The sequence below is a fragment of the Mustela lutreola genome, chromosome 1, assembly GCF_030435805.1.
Source record: "Mustela lutreola isolate mMusLut2 chromosome 1, mMusLut2.pri, whole genome shotgun sequence".
NCBI lineage: Eukaryota > Metazoa > Chordata > Mammalia > Carnivora > Mustelidae > Mustela > Mustela lutreola.
This window is the reverse complement of record NC_081290.1, coordinates 136,917,261-136,941,358: the sequence shown is the minus strand read 5'-3', so window position 1 is coordinate 136,941,358 and position 24,098 is coordinate 136,917,261. Positions and strand designations below refer to the sequence as shown.

The 24,098-nt window shown below is 33.4% G+C and overlaps 1 protein-coding gene across 2 annotated transcripts in view; it reads left to right on the top strand.

Annotated features, from left to right (window-relative positions):
- Positions 1-6,106, top strand: part of SPOCK3 (SPARC (osteonectin), cwcv and kazal like domains proteoglycan 3) — a 489,739-nt gene extending 483,633 nt beyond the window's left edge. Inside the window, exons 10-11 of one of the 2 annotated variants that reach the window (XM_059174767.1) lie at positions 1,632-1,769; positions 4,377-6,106. In XM_059174767.1, coding sequence (XP_059030750.1) covers positions 1,632-1,769; positions 4,377-4,549 — 311 coding nt within the window. In that variant the 3' untranslated portion in view covers positions 4,550-6,106. The remainder of the gene's footprint in view (positions 1-1,631; positions 1,770-4,376) is intronic. The other variant, XM_059174763.1, reaches the window with a different exon arrangement.
- Positions 6,107-24,098: the final 17,992 nt, after the last annotated feature.

Below are 24,098 nucleotides of genomic sequence, written 5' to 3'. Positions count from 1 at the left end.
TGCCCTTGAGTATTTAATGGCACATAATTTTATAATGTTTTTGAGTCTGATTATTATGACATGCTATCTTTGTAATTACAATATTGTGTGTTTAGATGAGTTTTTTTATATTACTTGAAAATCCATAGTTCAAAATGAAAAGGCTAATTCTTTTTGTTATAAAGCATTTTTAGATGTGAGGAATACCAGTGATAAAATCACAATGTGTCATGTTTCTTTTAGCTGTGTTACAAAATTCATATCATACCACAGTTCAAAAGTGAAATAATACATTCATGCATAGCTTTCTTTGTTTCCACAAAGCAAAGTTTATCCATGTACAATAGGAAAAGACATTGAAATTCAGTTGAAAAATATTTTAGATTTGATCAAGGATTAAAATTCAGGATTTAATTATTTGAAGTTAACAAATAAAAACATATTTAGTGCTCATTAATGTCTACTTCATTGAAAAACCAAATCTTTCAAAAGATTTACAATTTTAAAATTAAATTACTTATATATCAGAATTTTGGCATTTTTTAAAGAGATAAAATTATGATCCCATCCTGTACCCCTGGGGATAAAAATATATGTTTATAAAAAATAAAAAATTTAAAAAAAAATTATGATCCCATGTGCTTATGAGACTAAATGAATTGAAAGAATTTCATGTTTTATCAACTTATTCTGCCCTTTTTTTTTTTTTTCTTTCACTAGATAACTTTAGTGTGTCTGGTCACTGAGGAAAAAAAAAAAGTCAAGAAAGACAAGAAAATTTTCTACTCTCCTAAATCTTACATTGTTGTATTGATGTAAACATTGAAGAAAGTGAATTCACTTCTAAATTATCAGTTAAATGTTTATCATTAGCAATGTGCCAGATACTATGTTAAGTATTATAGATGTGAAAATAAATATCTGTTTTTCCCACTAGATTGACTTTAAGAGTTGTTAATACAACAATCAAAACCAAGAGAATCTAAAATTCCCAATATAGAGGATATCACAGTATAGCAGTGGGAGCAAGCAATAATAAACTACACACACAGACATGCACACACAGTTGAAGTATATCAGAAATCCTCTAGCTTAAAAGAAGGCTTCATATAACTGGTCATATTTAAGTCAAATCTTAAAATGTAAGGGGGAGGGAGGGTGGATGGATTCCAGATGAGAAAAAGATAAATGCAAAGATCAAGCAGTATTGAATTTGGGGAAAACAGCCTGATGTGGATGGAAAGAGCTTGGAATATATGAATGAAAATTTGGGAAAATGAAAGTAAAATCTTAGCAGCGATGATGGTAAAGCGTTTGATATGCCATGCTGAGTGGACTGGATGATGTAATACACATGGTGTTAACTAGGTTCTAATTCTGTATTATGCCTCTGAGAACAATACCCTTTGCAGAATGAGATAGAGGAATAGTAAATGTGCTTAACAAAAGAAACAATGGCCTGCTCCATGATAGCAGTGACCTTACCTATTTTGTTCAACATGAATCATTAGTTCATAACCTGGAGTGGAAACTCCATGTGTGTGTATGTCTTGAGTGAATTAATGCATAATTGGTGACCATCAAAAAAGGAACACAATTTATTTATAATCTCTGTGTGTGTGTGTGTATGTGTGTGTGTGTGTGCTTCACAGGACAGTACATCCCCCTATGTGATGAAGATGGTTACTACAAGCCAACACAATGCCATGGCAGTGTCGGACAGTGCTGGTGTGTTGACAGATATGGAAATGAAGTAATGGGATCCAGAACAAATGGTGTTGCAGATTGTGGTAAGAAGAAGGGTTATTTAGTAATTTCTCAAGCACTGGATAAGTTCTTAAGACTCTTGTTCATTTGTTCAAGCACTTAATGAGGACATATGCTATGCAAAGAATAGCAAATATATGGGGGGAGGCATGACAGAAAGAGTCACTTCTAGCATAGGAAAAACTTGCATAAATAATAAATGGAATAGCACAACTCAGATATTTTAAGGTTCTTTTCACTACTTCAAACACAGAAAGGATATTAAATACCTTCTGTTTTCTTCTCAAGTAAGGAGGACTCTTGTCCCACTCTATTCCAGGTCAGCTAACCCTAGTGTGTGCCTTGTCCCCCTATGACACCCTTCTGTCTGTGTACCTCTGAAGAAATTGACTTAGAGAGTATGCAGGCAAACTTGCAAAAGAAAAGCTAACATTTTAAGAGTAAAAGACCATCAGTTGAAGCTATCTGAGCATATTTCTTTATATTTGGATGGAAAAAATATAGTTTAAATGTTTGAAGGGTAAATTATAATTAATATTCTAATTCTTTTTATGAACATGATATTATATATAGACCTAAAAATAATATGAGTTAAATTGATCATCCCATACATGTATTTTAGAGTCTTAAATGCAGTATCTTTTTTGCTTCACAAAATATTTTTTTCAAAATGCAAATTCCATATGAGTATTTTTGTTTGTACAATGGTAGTTTTCATTAAAAGGTCATTTAGTTGTACATACACAAAAACACAACATGCACACTCACATGCTCGTGCACACAAGTATGTACTAGGAATTAATGGGTTGTGTCTTAATTAATATACATAACCAAAAATGAAAATAAAGTACTTGGTTAGTCTTGTATTTTAGATAATGTTTAGTTGTCTCCTTTATGCAATTAAAAAATAAATATTTTATTTATGAGAGAGAGAGTAGAAGGAGGGTGTGGAAGAGTAGAGGGAGAGGGAGAGGCAGACTCCCTGCTGAGCAAAGAGCCCAAGGCCAGGTTTGATCCAAGGACCCTGGGATCACGAACTAAGCCAGAGGCAGACACTTAACTGACTGAGCCACCCAGGTGCCCATATTTTATGCAATTTTTAAGTATCTTCATAACATGTAGTTTAAGATGGTCACATTATTAATTACAACAAATATCACTGATGCCCATAAAAAGGTTTTTATGATGTAATAAGTTATATTGGAGATGAATTCAATGGGTGAGCAGAGAAACTGTTTTGAGAACATAACTTCTGAGTTTTCTTAGCATGTTGAAATTATTAAGAAGAAGCATGAGGAAGAAGAATAAGAATAACATTGTCCTCACATAAGATATGGATTTTAAAGTGTCATATTGTGATATCAATTTATAAACACTGGATTACATTAATAGGATTTGTTCTAAATATTTTTTAAAGTACTGAATTAGCTATGTTAGTTTTCTAATGCTATTGTAATAAATTTCCATACATTTATTGACTTATAACACACAGATGTATTACCTTACAGTTTTATATGTCAGAAGGCCAACATGGGTCTTCTTGAACTAAACATCATCTCCATACTTTCTAGAGGCTCTAGAGGAGAATCTGTTTCCTTGCCTTTTCCACCTTCTATAGGCAGTTCACATTTGGCTCATTGGACCCTTTCCTCCAACTTCAAAACTAGCAACGTTGCATCTCTCTGACTCTATCTGGGAAAGGTTCTTTGGTTTTAAGGATGCACTTGATCACCTGAGCCCACTGAATAACCCAGAATAATCTCCTCATCTCAAGGTCCTTAATTTAATCACATCTACAAAGCCCTTTACACCATTTAAGTTTATACTCACAGTTTCAGCAATTAGGAAATGATGATCTTTAGGGAACAATTATTTTGCTTACTACACTAGTGGAAGAAATTTATTTATTTATTTTTATAAATTTCAGTGTTACACATGGACCTCTAGAAAAACTGAGTTGAGATCAATATTACTGAACTGAAGATGTTTCACATCAGATACCATTATTCTGCTTTTTAGCACACAAATTTCAACAAATGATAGAGAGTTGATTTTTTAAAAATATTTTATTTATTTATTTAATAGACAGAGATCACAGGTAGGCAGAGAAGCAGGCAGAGAGAGAGGAAGGGAAGCAAGCTCCCTGCAGGCAGAGAACCCAATGTGGGGCTTGATCCCAGGACCCTGGGACCATGACCTGAGCTGAAGGCAGAGGCTTTAACCCACTGAGCCACCCAGGCACCCCTAGAGAATGGATTTTTCCTTATCTTTGCTAAATAAGCTAAAAAGCAAAGTAAAATTTTATTAATTTGCTTAATTTTCCTTTTTTTAAAGATTTTATGTATTTGTCAGAGAGAGAAGGAGAAAGAGGGCAAGCATAAGCAGGGGGAGTGGTAAGCAGAAGGAAAAGCAGAAGGAAAAGTAGACTCTCCACTGAGCAAGGACCCCCAATGCAGGACATGATCCCAGAATTCTGGGATCATGACCTGAGCCAAAGAAAGATGCTTAACAGACTCAGCCACCCAGGCATCCCTAATTTGCTTAATTTTCATCACAATTTCATATCCCCCACAAATTATCCCACTACTCAAATAACAATAATAATAATAATGCTTACTTTTTCCCCAAAGCTATTGATTTTGAGATCTCTGGAGATTTTGCAAGTGGAGATTTCCATGAATGGACTGATGATGAAGATGACGAAGACGATATTATGAATGATGAAGATGAAATTGAAGATGATGATGAGGATGAAGGGGATGATGATGATGATGATGGTGATGATCATGATGGATACATCTGATTGATGAGAGCTGAGATCAATAAAATCTACATTTCTATTATTTACAAAGTGATAACCTATTGAGAATGACCTTCTTGCCCCAAAATAAAATGATTCTAAAACTCACATATATTTTGTATAATTATTTCAAATATTAGAGCTAATGTCATAGAACTTTATGTTTAAATAAAAATCATTTACTTTGAGTTTTTATATGCCTTAGAGAAAAAGAAAACATATATCAAGTCTAGCCAGGCAAAAGAAAGTGAGGAAGATCTACTGATAAAAACAAGAAGTTTTCATAAAAACAATCTATATACATCTCCCACAAATAAAAAAACAACCAGTGCTCAAGGTTGTATACATTATTTTTCTGAGAGTCTAAGTTGAATTTACAGGAACTTATTTGTGGCCTAGGCCCCAAGGATTTTATAAAAATAAGCATGACCTTAATTGCTATTCCAAAGTAGCATCTTCCCAAATCTACAGTGAATGAGGGGATACCACAGGGTAAGAAAAACAGTGAGAAGTGTAGAGTCCTCCATCGTGTTTACATTAATAGTGATGCTTTCAATTATGACATTATTCTGGAAATACTAGGATATTTTACAAAATGGCAAGTACAGAAAACCATGGATTCTGAAAGTTGAAACCTTAGTTATCCTTTCTAATTTTTATTTTAATTTGGATAGCATTCTCATGTAGATTTTTTTATACTCTTAAACAGCATAGTTTCTTTACCTTTCTAGATTTCTTTATCTTTCTGACCAGCAATTTAGGGTGCAGAATTTAAAGGAGGAAGACAAAAGGAAAGATTCATTTGAATCACATTTTCACAAAAGTTTTGTCATTTGCCTCAGTGTCAAATTTTAAAATCTCAATTCTTATTTTATTTCTTATTTTAGATAAAAATTTGCATTTAATCTTAGAATTATGCCATTTTTATTACTAGTGTCGCAACTTAGAGACCGTATTGTATGATGCTTTGCAAAATAGAAATAGAAAGGTTTTAGCATGCATACCAATATAGGATATTAGGCAATATATAAGCACACCTAATTAACAAATTAATACCAGTAAAGGTACTGCTGCTGGAATGAAGAAAATGGAATATGTTTCTTTCTTTTTTTCTATTGTTACATAATTGCCATGTGGACTTGTTTATGATTATTGTGTAGAGTAGCATTAAGATTTAACTGTAACAAAAATTACGTTAATTGCTGTATTTAAGTTAGCATGTTAATTAATTGTGTAGACATTTTGACAAACCATCACTTTTAAGTATATCAGACCTATGGTTTTGTGCCCATAATACAAATGGAAAACCCTATTGAATGTTACACATCGGTATCATAATTTAAACAGTGGGTCAACTTTTCTCCCAATATACAATCCATTGAAGGTAAAATTGGTGAATTATTTCCATTTGATTTATACACACTAAAAAATAAATTTTAATGTTGACTTTATGTAATATTTAAAGTACAATGCATTTTCTTTTTTACCGTTTATGTATAGTTTACAAAATAAAGAATCTTGTAACCAAATTAAACTGTTTCTTAATGATTTTCTGGGCTATAGATAGAAACATGAAGAGTTTTTAATATTTTCTTTGATTTTTTTAAATGAATACATCAAAAACTAGCTAGGAAAATTTTTTGAATTTTTGAATTTCAAAATCAGAGTTCTTGGCATCTTGGATATTGTTTTTCTGTATATGTTAAAAATAATTTTTGTATGTTCATTTAATTTTTTCATTTGTCATAGAATTGCAAAGTAGATAATTTTTTGTTGTTGAGGTTATTATTTTTAAGCCTATTTTTATGATATCATATTTAAAATATTGAGCTAGACTTCTATAGTAGCAGCATTTTTGAAGAGGGATAGAATAACCATATGTACTTAACAAATGTATAAGAATTATACAATGAAACTTGTGGATGGTTGGAAGAGGACAAAAAAAACTTACAAATTCTAAATAAAAGTTTAGTAAATGGATTTAAAGAAACAAACATAGTGGCCTCAAAATTAAGCTTTTTACTTTTTTTTAATTAAACTATTTTTTAAAGCAACATTATCTTTCAGGCCCCCAGAGAAGCAACCAATTCAACAATAAATATAAAATTGAAAATATTTACCATATTAAACTTTTTTATAAAGTACATGTTTGTGTACAATATATATTTGCATATATGTGTATAAAATTCTATTTGTGTTGTATATTGGTCTCATGATCATCACTTAATTCATTTTGTATATTTTAATTCAATACAACTATATTATTTATTTATTCCAAAAATATCAATATTGAGCACTGACTTTAACCTAGGCACTATTCTATGCATTGTATATTCATTGGTGAACAAAATCATTATGAAGTTAATATTCTAATGTGGAAGTTAGGTGATTCATTTAACCCTAGCCTATAACACAATATAATTTCATTCAGCCCTGGAAAAAATCAAACAAGCTATTTCCTATGGCTATTGTTCAAAAAACAATATATTTTGAAATCTTCAAAAGAATCCTTGATAAAGGATAAATCCTTTGATAAAGGATAAATCTTTGATAAAATCAAAAGTCTAAAGAAGGATTTTTGGCTAAAAATAATCAAATTACCTTAACATTTTGTGCTTTTGTGTATTAGAGACAGCACACATCCAGTTTAAAAATGACAAGAACAGTGGGGCATCCTGGGTGGCTCAGTCAGTTAAGCATCTGCCTTTAGCTCAGGTCATGATCCCATCATCCTGGAACATAGCCCCACATTGGGCTCCCAGCTTGGAGGGAAGCCTGCTTCTCCCTCTCCCCCTCACCCCCCACCTTGCTTTTTATTTTGATGAAATCCCAAAAGTTCATTTCTACTTTTGTTTCCCTTGCATTTGCAGACATGTCTTAAAAGAAGTTGCAGTGGCTGATGTTGAAGAAGTTACTGCATATGTTCTCCTCTAGGACTTTGATGAATTCCTGCCACACATTGAGGTCTTTCATCCACTTAGAGTTATCCTTATGCATGTTGTAAGAGAATGGTTGAGTTTCATTCTTCTGTATATAGTTGTCCAATTTTCCCGGCACCATTTTTGAAGAGACCGTTTTTTTTTTGTTGTTGTTGTTGTTTGTTTGTTTCCGCCCCATTGAATATTTTTTCCTCCTTTGTCAAATTTCAGTTGACCGTAGAGTTAAAGATCCAAATCTGGGCTCTCTATTCTGTTCCATTGATCTATGTGTCTGTTTACGCGCCAATACCATGCTGTCTTGGTGATCACAGCTTTGTAATACAGCTTGAAATCAGGCAACATGATGTCCCCAGCTCTGCTTTGCTTTTTCAACACTTCCTTGGTGATTCAGGGTCCTTTCTAGTCCCATACGAATTTTAGGATTGTTTGTTTCAGCACTTTGAAAAATGCCTTTGATATTTTGGTCAGGATAGCACTGAAAGTATAAATTGCTATGGGCAGCCTAGTCATTTTAACAATATTTATTCTTCTGATCTAAGAGCATGGAATATTTTTCCATCTTTTTGTGTCTTCTTCAATTTCTTTCATAAGTGTTCTGTAGTTTCTGGAGTATATATCCTTAACAATTTAACTGTAGGAAGAGAAATTAGGAAATCAGTTTCATTTATAATATCACCAGAAACCATCCTAAGATCTCTTAGGATAAGCCTAACCAAAGAGATGAAATACATATTTTGATGATATATTTTGTATACAATGATGTTGTGGCTATTATGTAATGGGTCATTCATGGCTCTATGCTTAGTCAACTAGTGAGACCTCTAAAAACTGAAGAAGAAATGGAGAAAGAAAACCAAACCAAACCAAATTGTCTTCAGTAATGTGCTTGTTTTGTCTGATACATAAAGGTACTTGCATACACTGATATACACACACACAATAAAATTTTTCTCTTTCATTTAAAAAAGAATGGCTAGATGAATTCACATTCATTTCTTTTCTTGCTTGTTCATGATGAATGAAATATATTAGATCATACCAGATTTCTCAGATGAAACAAGAAAATGCTAAAATCTACCATAACTACAGTTGTACAAATATATAAATAAATGATAATATGAGTTCCCTGTAGTTTATTTTTTAACATTATAACTGATATTTTTAAAAAACATCATAACTCATATTGAGGTTAATAGGTTAATATAATGAAAAAGCATTTTCATTTATACTGGTACACATTTTTTTTTTAAGATTTTATTTATTTATTTGACAGACAGAGATCACAAATAGGCAGAGAGGAAGGCAGAGAGAGAGAGAGGAAGGGAATCAGGCTCCCTGCTGAGCAGAAAGCCTGATGCAAGGTTTGATCCTAGGACCCTGGGATCATGACCTGAGCCAAAGGCAGAGGCTTAACCCACTGAGCCACCCAGGCTCTCCATACTGGTACACATTTTGATATGAATAATATCAGCTTTTAACTTCTATGTTTTAAAAATATTTCAAAAATTATAACTTGACTTCATGAAACCTTTATTAATGACTGAGTCAATGAACACTTTAAAGAGAACATCAGGGTGTTAGCTGTAAACAGTACACACCTCATCCCTTCTAGAGCAAAGCAATTTGGAATAGTCTTTTTTAGTAATCTCTAGTTTCTCTCCTCAATTGTATTTGAATTTTTGCCATGTTTGTACTACCTAATGCCTGTTTTACCTTATTTGCTGTATGCCTCAATAAAAGTTTAATGAATAATGAATACAAATCAGTACATCATGAAATATGAATTAAAATGACAAAGTGAAAAATTGTAGGTGAGAAAAAATAAAACCTTTCATCAACCTGTATATCCCATCATACCTATATTCAATTCTTTCAAAGATATCCTTGGGAAATTTATTTTTATATATTTTTAAAAGATGAATTACCCTCTCAATCTTTAAGCACATAAACACACACACACACACACACACACACACATACACACAAGCACACATACTAGGGTTTGAAATCTGTCTCACATTCCTTATAGGTCAAATGTGGCTTAATGATAATTAATCCAAGAAAATTGGTATGAATATGACATGAATAACACATTTAAAGCGGGAGCATCATGTTTGTCATATAGTAGCTGTCCATTAAATATTATTTTTTCTGTTAAGTCTTTAAAATTGGATAACAATAGATGTGCTGAAGTTTTTAAAATATACTGACAAAATTAGTTTCTCTTTTTAAAGCTTTTTCCACATCCATTTAAGTAAATAATTCAGTTTACAATACCTCCATAAACTAAATAGGGATAATAAATAGTTCTTACATTATAAGGTAATTGTGAACATTAAAATCAATTACCACCTAGTATCTGGAACACAGTAAATACCAAATAAATGCAATTATTGCCATTGTTATAGGCTCATGGGATAACAACATCCTTTTTTTTTTTTTTTTTTAATAAATCTCAAGCCCAAATATCTTAGCTGGTTGGTTTTCCTAAGTACTTTTCCATTTTCCACAAAAGTAATATTGATTAGTATCTGTGTACATTTACTGCATGTACCATACATTAAATGCTAAATACATTAAATCCATGCAATAAGCTAGGAGAAGGGTATTATAGATTTATATTAGAAGTGAAGTATTATAGAAATCACTAGTACTCATTGTATGCAATTCTCCTCTTCTTCCAATGTACATTCACAGTCAAGTTGGAGCCAGGTGACCAGTTCTGGCCAATAGTCAGTGAACTGCAGTCACGCGTGGTGCTTAACAGGACAGGTGTTCTCTACTTTACAGGCAGTGGAGATTACACAGTGATAGAGCTCTAACTTCAGCCCATGTTTCCCATTTTCACTGGTCGTTTTTCCATGTCATGCTACTTTCCACATTTCAATCTGTAATAATTATACAAATTAATGCATTATTCTTATGCAACATATAACATATTTTTAAACATCTCAAATCCCTCTAAACTAAAGCAGAACATTGGTAAATTAATTCAGTTTATTAACGACATGTATTTGTATGGCATATAGCGCCATAAGAAATGCAGCTTCTAGAGTCAGAATTCCTGAGTTCATTCTGGTGTTGCTTTGTGACACTGGAAAAGCTATTAACTTTGTTGCATCACTTTCTTCATCTATAAAATAATACTGTTGGAATTTACTTGATAAAACTCTGATGGAGCTTCAGTGAGAATCCTAATAAAACACCTAGCTCAAAAAAGTTAGCTACATAAAAAAAAAAAAAAAGAGTATGTAGAATGGTAAGAAGCATGGATACCATAGCCTAACTGCCAGGTCTTGATTGCTGTTCCACTGTTCACTGGCTGGATGATCTTTGATAAGTTATGTGACATCTGTGGGTCAGTTTTCTCATCAGTGAAATAGCTATGATACTAATTCTCACCTCAAAGTGTTTTGTGGGAGGGTTACTTGATGTAATTCTTTTAGAAGCATTTAGAACAGTGTTTGGTACTTAGTAAGGACTAAATAGTGGTCACCACTAAGAAGAGGAGAAAGAAGAAAAGCAAAATCAACATATTAGCTGCTTTATTTATTTATTTATTTATTTAATTATGTTATGTTAGTCACCATACAATACACCATTAGTTTCTGCTGTAGTATTCCATGATTCATTGTTTGCATATAACATCCAGTGCTCCGTGCACTCTGTGCCATCCCCCTTAATACCCATCACCTTAGCTGCTGTTTTTAGATCCATCAGATTTTGTTTTAAGATGGGAATACAGAGATTATTATTCTTGTTTTCTCTTCTGGGAGCCTCTGGTCCAGAAAAATTAGGTGATCTCTGAAAAGGACCAAGAACATCAGTATGGAAACTAAATCACAAATTTGGGTACCATTACCTCAGTGCATTCCAATATTAACTTGCTTTTGTTATTTCACCATGCTCTTTCTTAAAATGTACAGTCTATTTAAAGATGAATCTTTCTGAAACATTCATTATGCAGAGTTTAAGATGTTCTAGCCCAGAGTGGTTATTTATAGAAATTTTTCAATATAAGTTTACCTTTCACTCTAAATATGTCTATTTAATTGAGATTTGGTTGAGAAACTAAGAATATAACCAAATTTCACTATTTCTTTTAGTCCCTTTGGAGTAAGATTTAGAAGTTTCAGAGTTGATGGAGCGCCTGGGTGGCTCAGTGGGTTACAGCCTCTGCCTTTAGCTCAGGTCATGATCTCAGGGTCCTGGGATGGAGCCCTGCATCAGGCTCTCTGCTCAGCAGGGAGCCTGCTCCCTCTTCTCTCTCTACCTACGAGTGATCTCTGTCTGTCAAATAAATAAAGAAAATCTTAAAAAAAAAAAAAAGAAAAAAGTTTCAGAGTTGAAAGAGAAGCAACAATTAGATACTATACATCTGTTTTAGGGCTTAGCAATGGTTGTAGCAATGTGCGATTTTGAATTTATTAGACTAAAAAGCCAAAACTTGTGAACAGCATTACTTATACTTTAAAAACAATCTAGCATTTGAGGAATAAAAAGTAGAGATAGAAAAATGAAGGTATGAATATGGCAATTTAACATAGCTTCAAAAAGAGTATGAATCTGTGACATGAATCATTTTATATTTGGCCCAAATTTGAAAGTTCTCATTTTCCCCTGCATATAGACATTACTGGTCAACTATTTCTTAATTTAATTTAACCAGATAGTTTTTCCTATCTAACATTTTAACATATAAAAGTTAAACATTTTTCTCTTTTAGGATAATGTGTTTGAGATGCTCATCATTTCACTGCAAACAACAGATACTTTTTCTGAACTAATTTGACCACTGGAAAAAAATAAAGATAAGAAATGGGGGTGGGGGAGAATGCCCCTCAGTAGAAGATATATTTGTGAGGACATCAAAAGCCCAGAAGATTCTAATCTGGACCTCACATTCTTCTTATGAAATAAAATGACAGCAAAATAAGTTGTACATATATCTTGCCAAAATAACACATATTTTTATTTCAGGGTTGGTCCAGTCAGTCATGTGAATTGTGAACTATCAAAAATACTGATTTATTAATTAAATTGTATATTTGTATCAGCCTCATAATTACAGGAGTAATGAGTATCTACATCAATCAGGTAGTTTCTAAAATTTGTGATCATTTGAATAAATGTATATTTTCATGTCAGTGTATGTGTGTATCCGGTCTTATTTATTTATTTTGACTGAGTCTTCCTGGAAGGACCACTATATAAAATAAAACTGTGTCCTGAAAACTTAAATTGAGGAGGAACAGAAGAGAATTAATAAGATTAAGCATTTCCTACATTAATTACTATATACCATTGGAATTTATGGATTTAGCATTCAGCATTTAAAGTATTCCACATGCAGGCATTTTTAATTTGAATCCCTCATGCCACTAAGCAGGTGAGAATACATAGTTCTTGACTAGTAACAAAGCCTGGCACTCACTCACCATCCAATTTCAAAATAGTTGCACAAGAGCTATCTCTTCTATTTTGAGGAATTCTCGCTTATGTTTTAATCCCACTTTACGAACAAAAGAAATTAAAACTGTAGTATGTCAAGGGAACTTTGGAAAATATCCCTAAAGAATGTTGAGTGGGTACCAACCACCTGCCAATGGTTGCTAGCTGTGTTTATAACTATCCCTAATAAGAAGTGAATTCACTACTGATGTTAGCTGGATAATAACTTATTTTCTAGTTTGATTATGGAGCAGTTGTGCCAGAATCTAATCTAGAATATTGCAAAAGAAAAACACAATTGATAAAGCAGCTCGGTTGTATTCTTCCCCAGGTGGCTGGAACCTGAGCCTCTTTAATGCCAGGAAAGACACTGTCATGTCTTATCAGCAAAAACAACCTTACTCTGCCCATGTAGTGCCTCAGGCAGGCTATTTTTAGGTCTAGACTTTGATGGGGCTCTACTCAAAGAGCTGTTTGTTTAAAACATGGTCTACGATATACTGTAAGGGAAAGCTCTCAATGTTTAAAAATATCAGTCTCTATTTTAATTCTCACGCTGAAGGGAAAAAAATAGACAATAAATGAAGTCCAAAGTGAAAATTAAATGTTTAAGCTGTTGTATTATATCACAGTAATACCCAGTTAAAAATATAGTATCTCTACTGATCACTTTCAAAAGACATTTCTAAAACATTATTTATGCTTGTATAATTACTGATGTGGCTACTTCCAGATTTATAATGTGAATCTTTCATGTTTCTCATTTCTTTGACTCCTCTTTCTCACTTCTGGGAATGAAAATGATACATTAAAAAAGATAAACACAAGCCAGTCCAGTTTACATTGGTTGGTGCCCAGGCAGGAAAAGGTTAATATTAATAGATAAAATAAATCTGGAACAATTTTATTGGGTTGTCATGCTTACTATAATATCTGTGCCCCAATAGCATATATCTTCAAATGAATGGCCACTATAAATGGAACTCTAAGTTCAGAATACATGCCCTTAAAGAGCATGTCTTCTTGGAGAGGGATTTGGTGAATATGGACATGCCTTTAAGAGAAAGAGAAAGTAGCTGAGTCCCTGGGGACCAGACAAGATCAACAAAGGGAAGTTCTCAACTGTTATTAAAATAAATAAAATCAAAGTCATGTGATTAATATAACATGTTAGGGAGCCTTCCACTCTCTTTTTCAACTTCAGCCAAAATATTACCCTAGCCATCAAAACACTCACTTTTTGACAGCACGTTTTGTGTCTGTCATACATCTCTAGCCAGGTGGCTATTCTGTGATACTAGACACAATTCGAGGTATAAAATTATGAAAATTTGTTTTTTAATTGATCAACACCCTGGGATGCCAGGGTGGCTGTCAGTTGAGCATCTGCCTTCAGTTCAGATCATGATCCCGGGGTCCTGGGATCAAGCTCCACATTGGGTTCTCTGCTCAAGGGGAGATGCTTCCTCCTCTACCTGCTGCTCCTCCTGCCTGTGTTCTCTCTCTCTGACAAATAAATAAATAAAATCTTTAATCTTTAAAATCTTTAAAAATAAAATAAAATCTGTAAGATAAATCTTTAAAATCTTTAAATAAAATAAATAAATAAATAAATAGAATCTTTAAAACAAATAATTCCTTAAAGGAAATCTTTAAAAAAATAATCGTTCCCCACTCATTTCTTGCCATTACCACATAGTGGCATGGCAGCTGGTGCAGGCAAGCTGACTGACTGAAACCTTAATTTTGGAAGCTTCAGCAGCAATAACAATCCCTTAGCCTTTCTTTTCATCAGCAGAGAGGCAAAATGGCTTGCGATTATTTTGTTTCATGGTAGTATGTATACATGGGGAAGCCTTCCATATGGATATTTGCAGCTGGCCGTAAGATGATTGATTGTTCTGCCTCATCCTCTCTCATACATCGTGAGCCATGCTGATTTGTTCTTTCCCTCCAGTTCCAGTGCTTCAGAAATGGCTGAAGGTTGACATACTTCCCTCTCATTTACCTTTATTATCTCTCTTTTCTACTCCTCTTTCTTGGCAAAGCATTAAAAAACATGTGTCAATTTCTTTTTTTTTTAAATTTTTATTTTATTTATTTATTTGACAGACACAGAATACAAGTAAGCAGAGAGGCAGGCAGAGAAAGGCTCCTGGCTGAGCAGAGAGCCCGATGTGGGGCTCGATCCCAGGATCTGGGATCATGACTTGAGCCGAAGGCAGGGGCTTTAACCCACTGAGTCACCCAGGTACCCCCATGTGTCAATTTCCAAAGTGTGTGCATACACATATGCATACACATGCATACATGTGCCTATACACACAAACACACAAAATTTTTCTCACATTCACATACACTAAAGAGAAAGAAAATACTCACACACTTTCTTTTTTTTTAAAGATTTTATTTTACTAGAGAGAGAGAGAGAGCACAAGTGAGTAGGGTGAGGGGTCAAGGGACAGGGAGAGAATTTCAAAGTAGACTCTGCACTGAACTGAGCTCTAGCCCCCATGAGGGCTTGATCTCAGGGCTCTGAGATCATGATCTGAGTTGAAATTAAGAGTCTGACACTTAACTGACTGAACCACCCAGACGCTCCCCCACATTTATTTTTTTAATCAGGAACTTATTTTGAAACATTTTTGCATTCTCATTTCTCTTTTCACAGTATGCATAATAAGCAACATATAGGAATATAATTAGACTTGGAAAGATGTTTATCTATTTTAACATGTTAAAAACTAATTATCCTATAGGTTCTATCAAAATTGTATTGGTATTGATGGAGCCTTTAATGATGTCTTCCTTGCATGAACATACCATAAAAAATTGCTGCTGCCTTACAAGCACATTAATTTCTAATGTAGGAGGAAGCTTCTTTTTTGACAGAGCGGAGCTTACAGTGCAAGCATTACCACCTGCTTAATCATAAAAGCATATGATATGATGTAATTGAGTTCTAAGTTAACTCCTTTATAAAATTAATGAGTAGGTAAGTGATTGGGTATTAAAGTAAAGTACTGAATGATTATTTTATATTCCTACATAAATGCCTATGAAGTAAAAGTATTGGTAAATTAATGTTACCTAAGCCTAGGTAAAGTAAACTATTGGTAAATTAGTGTTACCTGCACCTAGGTAACATTCTGTGATAATAATGTGAATTGTCTGACTCCAAAATAACTCACTTTATAAGGACAAATGTTTAGCTGAAACTCTTAGTGTACTTACCCTAAAGTAATAGTGAACTTGAAGTTTACTATCTTGGAGAAGAATATTTGACAAATGTATGGATAATAATATTTTATCATTTTTTAAGGGAAGGTAGAGCCCCATTATGGCAGGAAAAGAGAATTTCTCTTTTTTTTCTCTTTTTTTTTTTTAAGATTTAATTTAGTTCTTTGATAGAAAGAGAGAGACAGAGATCACAAGAAGAGAGAGTGGCAGGCAGAGAGAGAAGCAGGCTCCCTGCAAAGCAGGGACCCCAGTGCAGGACTCAATCCCAGGACCTTGAGATCGTGACCTGAGCTGAAGGCAAGTGCTTAACTGACTGAGCCACCGAGGTCTCCCCAAAAGAGAAAGTTTTCAAGCAAAGAAAATAAATTAACTGAAGTCTCACCTTAGCTATGAAGTCTATCCCAAGATTTACCACCTCTTTCAGACTGAGTTAATCTGTTCCCTATCTGTTTTTCCATAGCGATTTATAACATCTCTCTCACAGAACTTACTATATTGGAATGTAACTATTATTGGCACATCGATCTCTCAAGCCCGCTAAGACATGATAGTGGGTTGCTCTTTTTTAGATGCCAGCAATAAACACAACTATAGTTGATGCTTAAAACTTGTTAAGGAGGGAGTGAGAATGTTAGGCAGAAAGCAAACAGCTCAAACCACAGAAAGGGTAACAGAAGAGAGGATACGGTGGGATTGAGTTAGAGCGTGGGATGGGTGGAGGAGGCTGGCAATTGAATCAATTATAGAAAGGCAAGTCTGATCATTGCTGGGCTTTGGAAGTACTTTTGCAGAGAGCTGTTGTAAAGATGGTCCAAGTTTTGGGAGTTAGAAAAATTTTAAAGAGAAACAGAATTTGTTAAAAATGTAAGTGTGCTTTGTAAAATAAGGAGTGTTAATTGCCATTCTATAGAGTTTTGGCAAATATGATTTTAAGTATATTCTTCATAGAACACACTAAACCCTAAAAATGTCTATTCCAAAATATTTTGATAAACTCAAATATGTCTTAATGCTAATTCACTGGAAAAATCAAGTGTCAGTTTCACATGGATGCTTCTGCACCTGATGACAGCTATGACACTTCTTATTCATTATAGGACTCAAGGATAAAAATCTGATAATTGGCTTCAGGACTATTCCTTTGTTCTCTGAAACCTAATGAACAGGAATTGAACTAGAACAAACCATTTCTCTCAAGGAAATATTATAGTTTTGCCTATACTATTTTCTCATGTGTAAAGAGTCCTAAGGTAAGATAAATTCTGAAAGAATATTCTGTTAATTTGATTATTAAGATTGAAAGTGAAAGCAACCAAACTCAAAGTACTAGAACAAAATGGGCAATTATTGCATCCTCTTATGAGAGATCCATGGTGTGACAGCCTACAGGCACAGCTTAATCTACATATTTAGGATCATTTATTAGGGTACTGTTTCTCCCTCCTTCACTTACTCCTCTTTCCTTTATATTTACTCGGTGATAAAGTAAGTTTGCCTTGGGTTGTTGCAAATATTAACAGTTCTAGCTAACGGTTAATGGTTGGTTTAATAACCAAGCAGTAAGAGAAGCTTTTCCCCAGTAAGGTTCTAAACAAACAAATACACAGGTGCGCGCGCGCGTGCACACACACACACACACACACACAAGAATTAACCCAGATTGGCCTCGTTTGTGTGTTATGTGATTTTTGAAACCATCACTTAGACCTGGGCAATGTGGCTTTCTCTTTGATTCTGCCTCAATTATGTGCTCAGCTGTGGCACCACAGAGTGTGATTAGGCCGTGTACATGGGCTAAAGTAATAGACTCTCCAAAAAAAGATATAATAAAGTTTTGCTTGCCTGGGGAATGGGGAGATTACAGATACTAAAAAAAGAAATAAGATACAGAAAGAGAATTTTGAGTTGTCTCTTTCCATGAAACTTTAGAGTACAAAGGAAATGTATAAGACATTATTATAGCCAATTCCTATCAGCTTTCTCTTCTTGTCTATTTGTAACCTTTGCATGTAGCAGCACATTCCTGCGCCCTAGACTCAAATCCTCTGCTCAACTCTTGCCATTATGGATCATCAACATTATGACAAGTTGCCTATCATAATGTAAAATTCTATAACATGCAACATATTCTCCTCATGAGCCTGTAGGAAATAGGCACTTGGACATGTCACTAGTAGGAATACAAAGTGGTAAAACTTTTCTGGTGGGAATTTTGCAATACCTAATGAAATACATATCCACCTACTATCTAACCGGCAATTCTACTTCTAAGAATCTACCCTGAAGACAACTTCCAAAAATCCAAAAGTACATATGTACCAGAGTCTTTATAATTGCCAAACATTGAACCAGAATTAATTATCACCAACCAAGTGGTTTAAACACTGAAATTAATTGTCACAATTCTGGACACTAGAAGTTAGCAATCCAGGTTATCTGTAGCATTCGTTACTTCTGAGGGCTGGAAACAATCTAAATGCTCATACATGGAAGAATGGGTAAATAAACTATGGTATACACACACACACACACACACAGTGGAGTACTTTTCAGGTTTAAAAAATGAATGAAGAAGATATCTTTGAAGTTATGTGCAGTGATTTCCAGGATATGTTTTTAAATGGAAAAAAAGAAAGAATATTTATGGGCTCAGTATCTCACACAGGTACTTATTTTAATTAAACAGGATAAAAAGTATAACTTTATAGAGGATAAATATGGCAGACACCATTTTAGCTATGAAGACATAGTTGATATTGTAATATAGGATATTATAAATAGGATATTATAAATCTCCTGATCTCCCCCCATGGAGAAGGATACCATATTACTTCTGTGATCTTTTTGCAAAAATTTATAATGACAATTTAATCACAAGGAAATATCAAACAATTTGAATGAGGGGTATTCCATAAAATAACGGCCTGGACGCGTCAAGATCCTTAAGGAGACGGAAGACAAAGAAAGATGTGAAACTGTAAGAGCTTGAAGGAAGCTAATAAAACATAACAACTAAATCCAATAAGAGATGTGAATTATGTGGACCAGAGAAAGTTTATTAGTAGGAAAAATTGCAAAATTTGAATAATTATAGATTAGTTAATAATATTGCATTGATGTTCATTTCCTGGTTTAGATCCTTTTATTATGATTAAGTAAACTGAGAAGTTGAAGGAAGGGCAATAAGGGAGCTCACTTCACTTTTCTGTAACTTTCCTATAAGTTTAAAATCATTTCAAAACAAAAATTTAAAGAGAGTAAAAAAAAAAAAATCTACAGACTCAGAGGTAAGAGCTGATCTGAACATTTCAGAATTGACCGTAATCTCTTGGAGCCACAGACTTTCTTCAGCAACCCAGATAACAAAATGTGTTAGTTTTCTCTGGTAACCAGAATTAATTATCACCAACCAAATGGTTTAAACTCTGAAGTTAATTGCCACAATTCTGGACACTAGAAGTTAGCAATCAAGGTTATCTGTAGCATTTGTTACTTCTAAGGGCTGTTAGAGAAAGGTCTTTTCCTGGCCTGTCTCCCAGCTTCTGGTACTTCTTTTGTGACAACATAACTCCAGTCTTCATGTAGTATTATCCTCATATTCATTTCTGTGTTCAAATGCTCCCCTGCCTTTTTTAAAGATTTTATTTATTTATTTATTTATTAGAGAGAGAGAGAAAGCACAAGCAGGGGGAGTGGCAGGCAGAGGGAGAAGCAGGCTCTCCACTGATCAGGGAGCCTGATGCTGGATTTGATCCCAGGCCCCTGGAATCACAACCTGAGCCAAAGATAGATGCTTAACTGACTGAGCCACCCAAGCATCCAAAAATGTCCTTTTTTTATAAGAATATCAATTTTACTGGCTTATGGCCCTACCCTACTTTAGGTTGACTGCATCTTAACTAACCAGTTGTAACAATCCAATTTCCAGTAAGTTCACATTCTGAAGTACTGTCTGTTAAAACAACAATACGTCTTGTTAATGGTGTCTTGAGGGGAAGACACAATACAACCCATGACACAAAGACATCTCTTTGCTTTAACATAAGCTAGGGAGAGATGTGTCTCTGTTGCTTGGAAGTAACTGGACATGTTCTATCATATGTTAAATGTTCTCATGAAACTACTCTTAGGAAAATACTATGATCTTTGCAAGGAGAAGGAAAATTGGTTAGAAAAAATAAACAGATCCAAAATATAGAACAATTAAATATGTTAAAAAGACATATAAAATTATTAGGGCAAGAATCCATAAATCAAATAATTAGTAAGCCTTCTGGGAGGAAATGTAGGATCCATACCTTAACTCAGACATATAGCTAGGTAAGTTAATAAATGTAAAACATTTAAAAAGTGAAATCATAAAAGTACTAGAAGAAGAATCTATATTTATATGATCATTGCACAGAAGATCTTCCAAGGTCTTGATATTTTCTGATGTTTCAAAATCAGAAACCCTAAAGAAAAGATTGATAGATATCATTATATTAAAATATAATAACTGTATTAAATACATTACTGTTATGAAATATAAGAACATATAACATATGAAATATAATATGGTTAACTTATTTTAAACTCAAACAACGGGGCACCTGGGTGGCTCAGTTGGTTAAGTGTCTGCCTTTGGCTCTGGTCATGATCTCAGGATCCTGGGATTGAGTCCCACATTGGGTTCTCTGCTCAGCAAGAAGTCTGATTCTCCCACTCTCTCTGCACCTCCCCACCACTCATCTTCCCTCCATCTCTCTCTCCTAAATAAATAAATAAAATCTTTTAAAAAAATTTTAAAACTGAACTCAAACGAATTTTAACAAATATTTGCTGTAAAAAATGGACAAAGGGCTAATACCTTAATTAAATAAACATTATTTGATTATGTAAATTATAGACACCTTTCAGTGATTCTATTTTTAAAACAAAACACACATACACACACACACACAAACACACACCCCTATAATAGCAACAAGATTCCAGTAAAGTGATGATCCTCCAGTACAAAGATAGGATAAAAAATAATTAAGGACAATTTGGCAACTTTCACCTACCCAATATGTATCATGAAAATTATTTAAATGTTTCTGAAGAAATTATCTATAATATAATCAACATGGTGCAATTTATAATGCAGATAATAAAAAACAATTTCAATGTCCTAATAAAGAGAAAGCATTAAATCAGTTCTGTCCTGTAGGAACAGACAAAAAACAAATATACAACCATTATAAAAGGGGGCTTCAGAAAAATACCTGATGACATGTATAATTGTTCATCATAGAAAAAAGTGAAATAAATACATATATATGTATTTATATTATGTTTAAATACATATATATACATATATAGATACAGAGTACTCTTTTTCTATATAATATATAAAATATTTTATGTATATATAGAACAAATACATATTTTTCTATCTATATATAAAATATTTAACTTTTCACTATGTAGAGCATATAAAAAATTATTCCATATATAAACAAATACATATATACACATATGTTTATAAGATTATAATACATGCATATGTACACATATACAAGTATATGTATACAAATATATGTCTGAGTGTACATCATGAAAAATAGTATTCTCTATACATACAATATACAAACACATGCACATAGATACATATATATTTATATGTTGTAGAGCTATCTATAGGCAGTACTATTTAATTTGACTTACTATATAGAATAATTACATGTGTACGTATAGTGGTGAAATTTTAAATTATTTCTCTTTTCCCTTTTGCACTATTCTGTACTAGTTAATGTCTTCTTAATTTCTATTATTAATTTCTAACTTTACTGAAAATATTGTTTTCTAATTTCAGATTGGGTAAAAGACTGCATATGCAGAGCTATAGATTTGTTGCTTTAGTGAAGTTGGTTGTTTCTTTCTGTAGTTGTTTTATAAGTGGAGTGTGTCTGCTGAAGAACAGCAGATAACCATTCTGTTTGTTTTTAACCATAGTCTCTTTTGAACATTTTAATGTACCAGTTCACTCACATGAAAGGCAGCAGGTCATATGGAAAATAACTTTTCCTTTGTAATTCCTCATACCTGTGCCCCCCAGACTCTTAAATTCTCAACATGCTGATGTATATGGTTCTGGTCCCATACCTCAGACTACCATTTTGACTATTTTGACATTTTAGACCACGCTGACATATGATATAGTTTTCTGCTTCCTTTGCTTTTCAGTTTCACTTATTCCTTTTCTACCATTCTCTCTTTTTCCATCTTGATGAAAAGCTCTACGTTTTGCCACGGACAGACTAACCAGACCACTTAAAATATTGAAAATATGTTTTAAACTCTCTCTTTAATAACTAACAAAAATAATAAAAATATTTTAATTCCTATTTTCATTCAGTTGATTCAGTTATGCTATAAAAGTATTTATCAAAAAATCTTTAAATTGGTTAAAATAGTATATGTCGTTGAATAGATGATTTCTATGACTTCTGATACAGTTTATTTTGTAACTGTGGTCTCTGATGCTAATTTTAGCATTTTTATTTATATAGATTTTATAGAGCACATTGATACATATGAGAATGCAAATAAGCTCTTAAAATAGATTATACACAAACATTTTGTAGTGTATCAGATTGGAAAGAAGAGAACATTATTGAATATTTACTACCTACCTTACCAAAAATTTACAAAGATTTCTAATACAAGGGCCACATTACAGTTTTCCACAATGTCTGGATTAAAATGTAACAATTAGAGGAGCTATTTGTGAGTTTAAAGCTGCCTTATTTCCAAACGGTGGATGACATTGATGGCAATTCTCATTTTTTTAATTTCCTTTGAAAAATCAAAGCACCCAGACGTGCTGAAGGTATGAGATTTAGAAAACTGGAAGAAGACTTAGAATATGCAGCCTCTTTTTTTTTTTTTTAATTTACAAATAATTTCCTGGGGTCACAACTCTTATTTTGAAAACAACAACAACATCAAAATACTCTTAAACCTATGATGGTGATGACACTTCCCTAATCTTACTATCCAAGATCCAAAGGAAGGAAAATTAAGATTTTTTGGCAACCTTTGGCCTCTGAGTTTGGAATCATTTAATGATTTCCAATCACTTCCAAATCCCTGGGGATGGTTCCTCCACTCTACCCAGCCATCAACCCAGCCATATGTCTGTCCTGAGACTCCATGTTCCAGTTTAGCCAGAATAAATTACTATGACTTTATTTGCCTCTGTGCTTTTGCATAATACCTGAAATAGTCTTCTTCCCTCCCCACTGTATAATTCTAACTCATCCTTTTAGTCTCTATACAAGTCAGGGTTGAATTCTGTCCACGAGGATAGTGTCCATTCTTGAAGAGCCTTTTCCCATGGGAGGATTATGCATGTCCACCCTGCTTAACTCAGATGAAACTTGGTGACTTGCTTTGCCTACTGGGATATATGCAGAAATGGCATGAAGCATATGGTCAACATGTGTACTTCATTTTCCTTTTCCTATGCCATGAAACCAAGAATAATGCAGATAAAGCCTGCCTGTCAGCTTGTATATCTGAATGAAGACGATGCAGAACACAACTGACTTACAACTGTCCTGTGCTAGACAGGTAGTGCTGAAGTTCCTAAGATTTTATAGCCCTTTGTTATCATAGCATAAACTAACCTTCATGACTGATGTATTATCTATTTCTACATTGTAATTGCTAGCCTTATTATTGTTTTTTATTATGTTTCTCTCACTATCCTTTGAAGTCTTATAAGAAAGGCACTGCAATTTTCAACCTTTTTTTTCCCCTTAACAAATAATAAAATGCATTGTACATAAAATGAAGGAGATAATTGCCTGTTGATAAAAGAAATGAGAATGAAGATTTGTTGTAAAAATATAAATCAACTATCCCATACTATCTCTAGGATGCAGATAAAAGCA